Here is a 14,148-nt window from a genome sequence, read left to right as displayed (position 1 = left end):
GATAAGTATTTCAAAATTTTTTAAGTCCTTATATTTAAGATGGATTGGTTTATCACCGTTCTTTCACATTGCATTTTTTCTTTATATTGTGTAGTAATTGAGTTTTATTTTTGTTATTTTGTAAGTTGTTTTGTGAAGGACCTACACTTAGGGGTGGCAATTCGTGTTCGCGGGTCGTGTTCGTGTCGTGTCGAGACCCATGTATAATTGGTACATGCTCGACCCGAACACAACCCGTTTAACAATCGTGTCAAAAAAATAAAACCTAAACACGACCCGTTTATAAACGGGTTGAAACGACACGACCCGTGTAACCCGTTTATAAGTATATTTTGTTTAAACATGTTAATTAATAACACGTTTATGAAGTATTCACCACGTTTGTAACCCATTTATGACACGTTAAAGTACTAAAATAACTTTAAGTAGGTCATTAACGGGTCAATTTCGTGTTAGCCGTGTCAACCCGAACACGACCCGTTTATTAAACGGGTTAGACGAGTCAACCCGAACACGACCCGAACCCATTTAAGGCAAACCCAAACCTGCTAATTCTCGTGCGGGTTTCGAGTCGTGTTATCGTGTCTAACCCGTTTTGCCAGCCCTATCTACACTTAAAGAGAATTTACCGATAAATTTAATTTTAAATATAATCTGTTTGATATTAATTTTTAGCAGTTTTAAATTAGAGTGCTAGTATGTTGTTACTAGCCAAAGGGTAATACCTTTGGCTAGTTATACTTAGAAATTTTGTTTGTTTTTTAGTTTTTTGTAATGTTAAACTAGTGATATGGGTTGTGTGTTAATTCTAATTTTATTTTTTAATTTTTATTTTGAAGATTGTTATTCTAATATAACTGTGTTTTTTAGTTTGGTGTTGCGATATTTTTTCAATTTTTTTAGCTCTAGCGACAACTTTTAATAATGGGATGGTGTTTGCTACTTGAAGACGTTATAGTTTTATTGTTTAAATTTTTAGGGGCAGTTTTATCCCATGTGGCTCGCAATTTGAATTCTGCAGCTCATGGTTTGGCAAAACATGTCCTTCGGTCAGACGATAAGTTATCCTGGTTCGAAGAGATTCCACCGATGATTATAGTTTGCTGCTTTATTAATTATGTGTGATTCTATTCACAAAGTAAAAATAAAATAATTAAAATTTACAACTTTTACAAGTTCAATATATATTTTTTTCCATTATTTTGGTTGGTTGTGTTGATTCACAAATTATAAATAGATTTAAGGTTCATTAATGTTATAATACATAATTTGTAAACCCAAAAATAATTTCAATTTATTTTATTTTATTTACTTAAAAAAAATTAAATAATTTGCATGGTAGGTAAATAACCAACAAAACATTTTTTAAAGACAAAAAGAAATCTTTGTTGATTTAGAAATATAATGTGGTGCCAAGAAAAGATGGGAGAGAGAGAGAATGAGAGTGTGGATAAAACGTGCAATGGATTGGCCAATCAGAAGACGCTGAAATCAGCAAAGTCCATCAACTCCATCTCTTCCAAACATCTTTAAGCCCAACACAAACCCATACCCATTGCCTGCCTTTCATTGCCTATTGAAAAAAAAAATCTTATTTTATTTGGATTCTTCACCAACTCCTGAGTTCCCAAATTCTGAAAATTCAGGTTTAGGTTCTCATCTCCGTTTTCAACCAACAATGGCTGTCTCTACAAGTTTCGCCGGTGCAAAGTTGGAGGCTTTACTGTTCAAGTCCTCTTCGGCTAATACGACGACGTCCACCTCCAGGGTTGCTCCCTCTTCTTCTCCACTTTCATCTTTTTGCAAACCAATTCGTGCCAGAAGAGCCCTGATTCAGAGAGGGGTCGTTAGGTGCGATGTCTCTGCTTCTGAGACTTCGGTTCAGACTAATGAGCCGGGTGGTTCTAATATCTCCGCGCTTGAACAGCTCAAGACCTCTGCTGCTGATAGTATGTTTCTCATAATTGTTTTGGGATTGTATTCGATTTGAAAATTCATAGTTAATAAATTAAACTGTGCTTACTGTGTTTGTGCAAATGTTGTTTGAATATTGTTACTTGTTGCTGAGTCTTTTGTCCTTTAAAACATGGGCCTGTGAATGCTTTGTTATTAATATATGATCTCCTCACATTTCAATTCGATGTTTATTGTGATAATTGTCTTAAATTACATAATGTAATGACATATATTTGTAGATAGGAGACAAGCCCTGTTCACTAATATGCAATTTGGGATTTGATTCTATGTTTAGCTGCATATGATTTTCTTTAAACATCCTAATTCTATCATTCATATCCATATCTATTTGACTGAACTATTTGTTATGTAATGATTCTTGCCGAGAGAGCTTTTCTGAAATGTCATGTTAGGGGTTATTGTACAACTTCTGCTCACGAGATTTTATTGTACCCTTTTTTTTTTGTGGTTAACTGTTGGTGTGAAACTACTGTATGTTTTTATCAGGGTATACTAAGGAGAGGAGCAGTATTGTGGTGATTGGACTCAGTGTTCACACTACACCTGTTGAAATCCGAGAAAAGCTTGCAATTCCAGAAGCAGAATGGCCTCGAGCCATAGGGGAGCTTTGTGGGTTAAATCATATAGAAGAAGCTGCTGTTCTTAGTACCTGCAACAGAATGGAGATATATGTGGTAGCTCTATCTCAGCATCGTGGTGTAAAAGAAGTGACAGAGTGGATGTCAAAGGTGCCCTCAAAAGCTATATTTGTTTTTTTTTCTTCATTGCCATTATATGTTTAATGTAGCTGTAGGAATTTATTACTGATAGGCTGGAGAATAAAAGCATTTTATAGTTAAATGACAGGACAATTCTTTGAATTTTATCTAACCAATATTTTCTCTTTATGTTGGTAGACAAGTGGTATCCCTGCTTCGGAGATTTGCAAGCATCGGTTTTTACTGTATAACAAAGATGCAACACAGCATCTCTTTGAAGTATCAGCAGGTCTCGACTCTCTTGTCCTTGGAGAAGGACAAATCCTTGCACAGGTTAAACAAGTTGTCAAAGTTGGGCAAGGAATTGTTGGCTTTGGTAGGAACATTAGTGGACTGTTTAAGCATGCAATCACTGTGGGAAAGCGGGTTAGAACTGAGACCAACATTGCTGCAGGTGCAGTTTCTGTGAGCTCTGCTGCTGTTGAACTTGCCTTAATGAAGCTTCCTGAATCATCTCACACTACTGCTCGTATGTTGGTGATTGGAGCTGGAAAGATGGGAAAGCTTGTGATCAAACACTTGGTTGCAAAAGGTTGTACAAAAATGATGGTTGTGAATAGATCCGAAGAAAGAGTTGCGGCCATCCGTGAGGAGATTAACGGTGTAGAGATCATCTACAAACCCCTTACTGAGATGCTAACTTGTGCTGCTGAAGCAGATGTTGTGTTTACTAGCACGGCATCAGAGACTCCATTATTTTTGAAAGAGCATGTGAAGGATCTTCCTGCTGTTGATCAAGAAACTGGGGGTTATAGGCTCTTCGTTGATATTTCTGTCCCTCGGAATGTTGGTTCATGTGTTGGGGAGGTTGAGACTGCAAGGATTTACAATGTTGATGATCTGAAAGAGGTTGTAGCTGCTAATAAAGAAGATCGTCTCCGCAAAGCAATGGAGGCTCAGGCAATTATTGCTGATGAATCAAAACAATTTGAAGCATGGAGGGACTCACTGGAGACTGTTCCGACCATCAAGAAACTGAGAGCTTATGCTGAAAGAATAAGGGCTGCTGAGCTAGAAAAATGCTTATCAAAGATGGGAGACGACATCTCCAAGAAAACAAGAAAAGCTGTGGATGATCTTAGCCGAGGTATCATGAACAAGCTACTACATGGTCCAATGCAACACTTGAGATGTGATGGTAGTGATAGCCGGACTTTGTCAGAAACTCTTGAGAATATGCATGCACTTAATAGAATGTTCAGTCTCGAGACAGAGATATCTGTGTTGGAGCAAAAGATTCGAGCCAAGGTGGAACAAACCCAGAAGTAAGATATTATCGTGAAAAGCTTTCTTTCACTAGACGTCTTTATTACTTTTTGATTCTGAATAAGGGGTAACATCCCCATATTCATATATTCTAGTGTTTGCATGGTTGTAACTTCCATTGCCACGTTCATATGAAGTGACTGTCCTTGTTAGGATTTTCCACTCCATTTGTTGTAAGACACTTGCCTAACTCTCACTTGGAGTTCCTTTTTATGTCCTATAATCGGCCTTGTAGAATGCATTGTGAGGAATTATGTGATCAGTTTTATCCATGTAAGGAGTTGCTTTTTCTAAATCTCGAGTCAGTATCCCATCTTATGTAAACTCTCAAGTCTTGTAATTAAAACTTACTGATTATTTCATACAGTAAAACTATGTTTGTTCTTTTTTTATATTTAAACAACACCAGAATACTCAAGGATTTAAAGTACGTTTGAACATTGAGGGATAAATATGTGAATACTCTCTTCAAATATCGAGCACTCAAAGAAGATAGTGCAAGTATGTACTGATGGATAAAAAATCACAGAAATTATAGTAGTTTGTCTCGAGATTTGAGCCTACATCTGAAGATTACACTTTGATGCATTTGCTGACGACACGCGCGTGTAGGAGGCGCGTTTCTTGGGAGGAGTTGCAATGATGACATAACAATTGAGGTGACCCCTCTTTTAATGCGTACAAGACACGAGACGTGTAATAATGAATATTAAACGTTTAGACTGTGCATTAAATGCGGTCTTTTCAGCTCCCCATCTGTTGGACGGAAAGATGCTTTTTGGGAGGAATAATCTAGGTCGTTTATTTCAAACTCCAAAGATTGAAATTGGAGTATAAATAGGTTCCAAGAATCCATTTTCCCCTTTTCTATCACCTTCAATTTTTTTAAGCCTTCTTACAATTTTTCGAACCAAAGCCTTTAATTTCCAAAGACTCTTGTTTCACCATCGCCATTAACAGTGAATGCAAGAGGCTTTTGACTGTCTCATCTAGTATTTCCTTAACTTCCATTTATTTTATTTTCCAAAAGCCGAACCCATAAATTTAGACTTGCTCCACCCCCAACTAGACAAGAATTTCGATATTCGGGCCGGCTATGACCACTTGATCGACTGGGTTCAACGCTTTTGGGCAGATTTGCACGACAACCTTCCATTCCCCATCCAAACATCAAGTAAGTTCCCTGACGCTATGTTGACTTTACACTATTTCATATCTAGGATATAAGTGCTAAGTTCAAGCTAGGTCTAGAACATACTGTGTGTTTGAATGATCAGATGTTGCTTGTAGAAACATGTTTCCAGGGTTGGGTTGTGTGCAAATTTCTTGCGCCATGAGTGTCCTTGTCGTGTAGTCTGTTAGGGTATAATCACCAATAACCTATAAGTTTTGCATGCCGGTAGGATTTTGGGATTAGAGTTGAACAGTAATTTATGGATTCTTGAATGTACTCCCGAAAAAGTTTATTCTTTTATGCATGTGAGGAGTTTTTAGGACTCTGCAATGGCCTTTGTTTTTTGGGATCGATTGTATCGATGCCGTTTTTGGTTGTTTCTCTAGAGTTCCTGACCGGTCGTTTTGAGTTACTTGTGAAAAACTTGTTCCTAAAAGCGACGGGTCCGGCAGGACCTCTCCAAATAATTTTTAGGGAGACTTTCTTCAATACCCATTTTGTTATTTGGATAGTGGATATTTAATTGCTTGGTGCTTTTCTTTCTTTCGCCAGTGATGGATTTGAATGAAGAGTCACATCTTGATGCAGTGGAGATCGAAGACAACTCTTCCATCGTCCTCGCCGGAGGAACCATCACTGAGGGAACTTAGGAGGGAGTTCCTGCAGGGGAAATTCAACTGGCTACCATCCCGGAGGTCATTTCGAAGGTTACTCTAGGAGAGTTTTCGGAAACCATTCTGGAGGAGGCCCCATCTAGTACCCTCAAAATCTAAGAGTTTCCTCCTTAAATGATTCCATCTCGGAGATGGATCAGAAAGAGAATTTCTTCCGTTCGTATGGGATGCTTGAGTCGTACGCTATTGGAGCTGGACTACTCAAAATTCTGAGATTGATGTGGCACAGGAGGGCCACCCTAGAGGAATCTGCGTCCGTGAGCATGGGGGAATTCAGTGCCTGGAGCTGGTCCCATATTCAAAGTAGTGTACACCTCCCACTAAGAACTTATTTTGCAGAGTTCACCGCATGCGTTGGGATAGCTCCTTTCCAACTAATACTTCCATCTTACAAGCTTCTGGCTTGATGGTATATTTTTTGCAAAGTGAACAAGTTCGAGGTGCCCTTCCCGAAAGAGATTTTGTATTTCTACGCACTGAAGTCTCACCCGATGAGGACTAATTTGCAAGAAGTTGGGGTTTTATAAGCTTGAGAAGTATCCTGATGCTTACTGTCCCACCAGTTTTACCAAAGGCTCCCATGACCTCAGGGAGTATTGGTTTTTCTCCACCAACTTCTTGGTGAGGAGGTTACCTACTCTCTAACTCAGTTTCCAACTCATAGGTAAATATTTTTTGCACTTAGTGTCTTGATTTATTTTCTCCCTTATCTTCTGGTTTGGTTCAAGTGTTGAGTCAATTTCCATACTCTTTTGTTTCTTTTGATAGATCTTATTCCTCGGAGTGCTGAGACTGAGAAATTGATCAAAAAAGCAGCTCAATATAAGGCTTTCACTGAGGACCAACTGAAAGTCGAAGATCTAGTTACAACACCGTTACTCTGGGAGCACAGACTCATCGCGACTTTCCAAAGCATTGACAATGTTAGCAACATGGGCCATAGTCAAGCTCCTAAGGATATTAAGGAGGAATTGTCTCATGACTTTGCCAAACTTATCACAAAAGCTGCTAAAGAGGATCAACTCCTGAAAGCTAGTTGGATGCTCCGTCACCCAAATCTTTTGATCGAAGCTAGGGAGATCTAGGAGAGGTATGGTGCGACCTACCTAGATAAAGGCGCTTTGGGAGCTAACACTTTCGGAAGAGGTAATAGGCCCTTTGGTGTTCTTTGTACCCCAACCTCCATCATTTCTCTCAGATGAATCAAGGGGGATTCGACAATTACTTTTTGAATTTAAATCTCGCTAAATATCCACTGAGCGAGTTCATAGATAGAGTAGACAAAATTGTTAGGAGTCCTAGTAATCCAGGGTTGCCTCAAGACAACATTATAGTTGATCCTTTTGCAACCATGTCCTTCCATTCTTCAGAGATTATGGCAACTTCGTTGGTTGGGAGGACATGAATCTCTTTACCTGTGGGGAGCTTTATAGTTGCTCACTGAATGGTTGCACCCACATGCACACTCTTTTAGGAATATATCGTTTGAATCTTGCTTATGCCTTTGGTTTTGCTGTTTTGGAGTCGGTTTTCTAATCATGTGCTTGTTGTTTTTATAGATACTCCCAAGATGAAAATGTTAAAGGCTTTGAATGACAAATTGGCTAAATCCTTGGCCAAGGTGGGGGGAACTAAGGGAAAAGGAAAGGGCAAGACTAAGGCTTCCTAGTCCTGTAAGCCGAAGCCTCCCTCTATCTCTTCTTCTTTGGATGTTTGGGAGATCCCTCCTCATGGGAAGGCAACCATTGCAGACCCCACCCGTACTGCTTTCGCGGCGCTCGATAAAACTCTTGTCGCGATGGGAGGGGCTTCCAAAGACTTGGTCGCATTCAGGAATGGCGTGAACTAGGGAAGCCATCCCAAATAACACGCCCTAGTGGATGCTCCAATCGTGGAGGGATCCGCTCGAGAAGAACCAGAGAACACCAATGCTTTACAAGATAGTTTAGATGGGCTCGTATTTCCCAAGAAAGGTATTTTTGGGACCTCAAAGCGCAAGACTCCCCCCCAACCGTCCGGTAGGGATCCCAAAAAGCCTAAGTCCAATCCAATTAGGCAACTTTTTCCCGGTGGGGATGGTGATCTCGAGGGATCCACCACTCCAACGGTGCCCAATTCACCATTATCAACACCAAACTAACAACAACAACAACAAGACTAGCTACAAAAACTTCAACAAGGACAACAATAACGACACTAGCAAGAAGGCAAGCAACACCACCACCACCAACAACAACAATAAGAACAACAATAAAAACACAACCAAGAAGGCCAGCAACGCTAGAAAACGATTTACCATTTTGAAAGTTTGGTTTACCGGTTTTAGTAATTTTGGGAGCCTTAGTTTTTGTATTTCCTCAATATTTAGGGTATTTTTATAATATTTATCGATAGGGAAACTTTTAGTTTTGAGTTTAGATTTCCGAAAAGGTTTTAGCAAGTGATTTACCCGTTTTGCGTGATTGTGACATAAGGCCTCAGTTCAGGTTGACCGACACACTTGAATTAGGAAACGAGGTAAGACTAGCATAAGCTATGTATATGTATATGTGTGTGTAAGTAAATTGAATGTTGTATTATGTAACTTGTATACTACCAACACTAGTACGATTGCAGTACTGAGTGTATTGGTACAATATATGATGTTCAAAGGGTACGACACAGTGTTACCAACACTAGTACGCGACGAGTACGTAGTTCATGTGGTACAACACTTACTGGTACTCGGGGTACAATTTAGCCCTACCAACACTAGTACAGGACGAGTACTTAGTGCATGTGGTACAATGGTCGTACTTCTGTTAAGAACGTTTTTGATGCATCTGAAGCCTTATAAATAGTTGTATGAGCGTCTAGATACAAGTCAGTTTTATGTTATTTGTTTTGTGCTTTTCTTACTAAGTCTGTCAACTCACAGTTATTGTTGCATATGTAGGTAAATAAAAGGTGAAGGCTGAGCACTAGTGAGTCCAGAGCTTGAAGATGGTTGTACATATCAATATGGTTAGACTTGGAGAGTTCGATCTTGAGACGACGTGGACCTTTATTTTGTAGTTGCGAAGCGACATGTTTATAAAATGTATTTTGGAATTTTGCTGTAAACTTTTAAGATGGGATTCCAAATTTTATGTACTATGTTTATAAAGATTTAAAGTTTAATTAAAAGTTTTGATTAACACATTTTTTGAGAAAACTTTTGATTAGGGCGTGCACAGTAATTAGTAAATCACTGTAGCGTGCCTAGCAAAGAGGTCGTTACATCAATGCACTTACTCTTTTCTTCCACCGTAAATTGAAATTTGATTATAGAATCATAATAAATTAATAGAGAAAGTTAATAGAATAAATAAGGAAAAATTAGAATAAATATTTGTAATATGTTGTTTACTAAAATTATTTTCAAATTGAATAACAATAATTTTTTTTTTTACTTTATTAAAAAAATATAATTAAAATGCTTAAATTGACTAATTAGCCTGTACGGTTAAAATATAAACTATGATAATTATTTTATAAGATATATTTTAAAAGATAAAATTGTTATTAAATAGGTAATGTTAAAAAATAAAATAAAAATAAATAAAAGTTATTAGTTTTAATGACATTTCTTAAAAAATTAGTTAGAGAATTATTCACTTCTTTAATTCCTTATTCAATTGAGTTCTTCAATTTCTTATTTGAATAATTTACCGCATAAATATTCCAGTTATAAATAAATATCTAAATTTAATTTTTGACGGTAATAATACTTAAGTTATATTTGTGAAACTTTTATGGGTACTTGACTATTAAGTGTTAATTAAATTGTCACGTGTCAATCCATGATTAATCCACATTATTAAATTTTTATTTTTTAAAAAATATTAATTTAAATATACCAATAAAAGTATAACTTAAATATTATTATTGTTAAAAATTAAATTTAAGTATTTATTTTCAACTAAGAATTAAATTTAATTATTTTTACCATAAATTACTTTTCTAAATTTAATAAATTAAAGTAATTTAATGTTCTCATTATTTATTAGAAAATGTGAAAAGTAGAATAAGATTGGAAGAAAAGCATATGCCCTTTAAAAAGCAAAAATATGAGCTAGAATCCTAGAATGAATGAAACGTGAGTGGATAAACAGATGGAGGAGAGTTGTGATTGGTTGACAATACTGAAATTAGTATAGCACCAATCCCATTAGACTAAATCCACACAATTTTTATTTTTTAAAAAAAAATGAAGAAGAAGAAGAAGATAGAGATATATATCTTGACCATGGGAGTTGGCAGGATATAAGGGGCCTACCAAAGTAGGATGTGGAAGTAAGGCATGCCACGTGGGAAGGAAAGGTGTCCACGGTTTTCCACGTGGCAGGCTATGGGAGGCAAACCGAGATCGCGTCCAACACTAACCTCTTATCAACAACATCCAAAGAAATATAACTCTCTCAATTTCCTATGTTTTTCCACTTTCTTTCTCTTTCCACCGGACTCTGTCAGCTTCTAACGCCATGAACGCCATCGCTACAGCTGCAGCTCTCTCTTTGCCAATATCCCTTTGTAGATCATCTAAGCTTAAATACAGGAAGGTATGTAAAGTTTTCATTTTTCTTTTTGGTACTTTAGATTATCTGCGTCATTGCTATGTTTTGTGATATCAGTTGTCAAATGTAGTTTACACTAAAGAACGCTCAAGTCTAGCCCTTTAGTTGGGTTTTAGTGTGGTTATGATTGATCACTGTGATTATATTTACATGGGGTTACTTGTTGTCAATGTTATGGTATTTCAGGGTGTAAAAGCAAGGTTTAGGGTGTTTGCTGTACTGGAGGAGGAAGCATGGGTGGAGAAGAAGAGTGGTTGGGGTCCTCTTTTCGATGTGGAGGATCCAAGAGCCAAGTTTCCTCAGAGCAAAGGCAAGTTCTTAGATGTAAATCAGGCACTTGAAGTGGCTAGATTTGATATTCAGTACTGTGATTGGCGAGCTCGGCAAGATGTTCTGACAATCATGCTTCTTCATGAGAAGGTTTGGAATGAACAAACTTCATTCATTAATGTTATTCAATTTTGAAGTTGTGTTTTATTGTTATTAAATGTAGTTTAACCTGTGTAGGTCGTGGAAGTTTTGAATCCTTTAGCTCGTGATTACAAGTCTATTGGTACCATGAAGAAGGAGCTAGCTGAATTGCAAGATGAACTATCACAAGCTCATACACAGGTGATGCTCATACACATGTAAATAGTAATTAAGTTTAACTTTTTTCACTAACTTGGAACCATGTTAAAAAGTCTTTCATGTGAACAATTAACAACAGGTACATATATCTGAAGCAAGGGTTGCCACTGCTTTTGATAAACTAGCTTACATGGAAGAGTTGGTGAATGATAAGCTATTACAAGATGGGAAAACAACCACTAAGATACCTGAGCCAACAACCCATTCACCAAGTTCTTACTCAGAGTCTTCAGTTGATGTGAAGAGAAGTCCTAGAAAAAGCTTGAATGTTTCAGGTCCTGTTCAACCTTACCATTCTAACATGAAGAACTTCTGGTACCCAGTTGCCTTTTCCACTGACCTTAAGGATGACACGATGGTATGCTCCCAGAAAGAACACATGTATTTCATTTGGTAGAAGAATGTGAAACACAATATATGGTTGGCTTGCTTCCCTTACAAAATCCTGATTTCCTTTCTATTTCAGATTCCCATTGACTGTTTTGAAGAACCATGGGTAGTCTTTCGCGGAGAAGATGGAAAACTCGGATGTGTCCAGAACACCTGCGCACACAGAGCGTGCCCTCTTCACCTTGGTTCTGTAAATGAGGGTCGTATCCAATGTCCATACCATGGTGAGTAAATATTTGGTGGTACATATAGATAGATGGAAAGTAGTAGTAATAATTCTTATTGGATTCACTAACAATTCTAGCATTTTCTTATCCAAAAAAATCAGGTTGGGAGTACTCAACAGATGGTGAGTGCAAGAAAATGCCATCTACAAGATTACTAAAAGTGAAAATCAAGTCTTTGCCTTGTTTTGAGAAAGAAGGGATGATCTGGGTTTGGCCAGGCAGTGATCCTCCCTCTCCCAATCTCCCTTCCTTAAAACCTCCTCCAGGATTTCAAGTCCATGCAGAGGTATACCTCAAAGACATTTCTGTGCTTTGAGATGCAACAATCTTCTCTAACATATTTCTTTTGTTGTAATGTATTTCCCTCAAAACAGATAGTCATGGAACTTCCGGTTGAACATGGGCTACTTTTAGATAACCTTTTGGATCTTGCTCATGCTCCTTTCACTCACACATCCACCTTTGCAAAAGGATGGACTGTCCCCAGGTTTGTTTTATCTATGCAGTTCATCATGGTAACATGACAAGTTAGATGAATCTAAACTTTCTTCGTTTGCTATTGTTCTAAAATCCTCAGCTTGGTGAAATTCTTGACACCTGCATCTGGCTTGCAAGGATACTGGGATCCGTATCCAATAGATATGGAGTTTAGACCTCCTTGTATGGTACTCTCAACTATTGGAATCTCTAAGCCTGGCAAGCTAGAAGGACAGAATACACAACAATGCGCCACACACCTTCACCAACTTCATGTCTGCTTACCTTCATCAAGAGAGAAGACAAGACTGCTATACCGAATGTCGCTAGATTTTGCACCATTGCTTAAACATGTTCCTTTTATCGACCGTCTATGGAAGCATTTCGCTGAACAGGTAAACATACTCATCCATCATCAATCACATCACAGCTGACACAACAAGGCAAATGTTTACTTTTTGTTGTATAACTTGACAGGTTTTGAATGAGGATCTGAGGCTTGTACTTGGACAACAAGAGAGAATGATCAATGGAGCAAATGTATGGAATTGGCCAGTTTCATATGACAAACTAGGAGTTAGATATAGGGTATGGAGAGATGCAGTGGAAAGAGGAGCCAAGCAGATACCTTTCAGTGAATCCATGTAAAAAATAAAAAAAAAAAAGAAAGTTAAAATGAAACTCTCAACTTACATAGATCAAATAACTTCTTATGTTTTCTCCTGATGACCATTCTGTGCATGAATAACTTTTCAACGTCTCTTCCACCAGAACCTTGCATACATAAGAAGAAGATCGACCGAGACGATGTCATGCAGTTTGGAACTCATCGAATGAATCCCACTTCCCAGTTTAACTCGGCGGAACTGTGAATTAAATCTGAGGCACAAAATCATATTGTCTCAATAATCAAATGTCCTATGTAAGCATTATAGAAACTGTGCACTAATATTTGATCCCGTGTACAGTACCATACAGTACAGTGTTAATTCCAATTGTTTTTTCTCCATTCTTCTTTCACGTTTCCATGTTACAATGAAGAATATTTTCCAGTTTCACAGACGCAGATTGATCACCCCCTTCTTGTAAAATGGAAAAGCTTGATTTACAACATATATGAGTAAAGTAATAGTAAAGGGTGAGAATGCCTCTCTTTTATGTCACTCTCAAAATAATTTGAGCATTGTTATTGGGCACTATTGGTGCCCAATACTTTCTATAAGTAGTGTTTTACGATGATATTCTCATAGAATTATACCGAGGAGGGTGCTAAACAACAGTGGTACCTTTTAGCGTTTCTTAAATAGTTTAGGCTAATGGATTTTGTGAGCGAATTTACACTTATATATGTGTTTATATATTAATATTAAATGTTTTTTTTATACTTCAAAATAGTTTTTTTTTTGCATTTTTATAGAAATCTACATAGAAACCCTTATTGTAATTAGCGATGCAACTTAAATTGTAACAAAAAATCGTATAGAAACCCCTATTGCAACTAGCGCTGCAACCATCTTAAAAATTCAAACCGTAAATTTGGAAAAAAAAAAAAAAGTTAAAAAGACCGTATATGGGATAATTTTCCTAATATTAAAAACAATAAACTTAAATTAATTTTAGAAATTTAACATAATAGTTTTCCATAATATTTTTATTTTAAAAATAACGTGTTGATTTAAATATAAATGTACATTTTTATTCCTTACAAAAAAAATGTATTTTTATTTATTTTTACCTTAATAATATTTATATTTTTGTTTTAATCTTTTCTACATTTATATTTGTTGACAACGAATTTGGCTAAGGCTAGCAATACGAGTCACCAAATGATGACGCCTCAAAAACGACACATAACAAATGATTTTGGGTTGCCGTGTTCGTATTTAAATTTTGAACAAGTTTAATAATCGTGTTGATACGTTTAATAATTATGTCAATACAATATAACACAAATTAATTGCCAAAGGTTTTGTAATTCTT

General features: G+C 37.0%; 2 protein-coding genes across 2 annotated transcripts; both read left to right on the top strand.

Annotated features, from left to right (window-relative positions):
- The first annotated feature begins 1,407 nt into the window (after positions 1 to 1,407).
- Positions 1,408 to 4,373, top strand: LOC133032634 (glutamyl-tRNA reductase 1, chloroplastic-like). The gene is made up of 3 exons (XM_061106697.1): positions 1,408 to 1,949; positions 2,464 to 2,705; positions 2,874 to 4,373. Exons 1-3 carry the CDS (start codon positions 1,679 to 1,681, stop codon positions 4,002 to 4,004), a joined length of 1,644 nt encoding a protein of 547 aa, XP_060962680.1. The 5' UTR covers positions 1,408 to 1,678; the 3' UTR covers positions 4,005 to 4,373.
- A 5,622-nt stretch (positions 4,374 to 9,995) lies between these two features.
- LOC133032633 (chlorophyllide a oxygenase, chloroplastic) lies at positions 9,996 to 13,177 on the top strand. Its single transcript, XM_061106696.1, has 9 exons — positions 9,996 to 10,429; positions 10,631 to 10,864; positions 10,952 to 11,056; positions 11,154 to 11,432; positions 11,541 to 11,688; positions 11,793 to 11,977; positions 12,066 to 12,178; positions 12,269 to 12,563; positions 12,646 to 13,177. The coding sequence occupies exons 1-9, from the start codon at positions 10,352 to 10,354 to the stop codon at positions 12,814 to 12,816; spliced, it is 1,608 nt and encodes a 535-aa protein (XP_060962679.1). The 5' UTR covers positions 9,996 to 10,351; the 3' UTR covers positions 12,817 to 13,177.
- Positions 13,178 to 14,148: the final 971 nt, after the last annotated feature.

This window comes from Cannabis sativa, chromosome X (assembly GCF_029168945.1).
Source record: "Cannabis sativa cultivar Pink pepper isolate KNU-18-1 chromosome X, ASM2916894v1, whole genome shotgun sequence".
NCBI classification, from domain to species: domain Eukaryota; kingdom Viridiplantae; phylum Streptophyta; class Magnoliopsida; order Rosales; family Cannabaceae; genus Cannabis; species Cannabis sativa.
The sequence above is the reverse complement of the archived record's forward strand: the minus strand, read 5'-3'. Positions and strand labels throughout refer to the sequence as shown.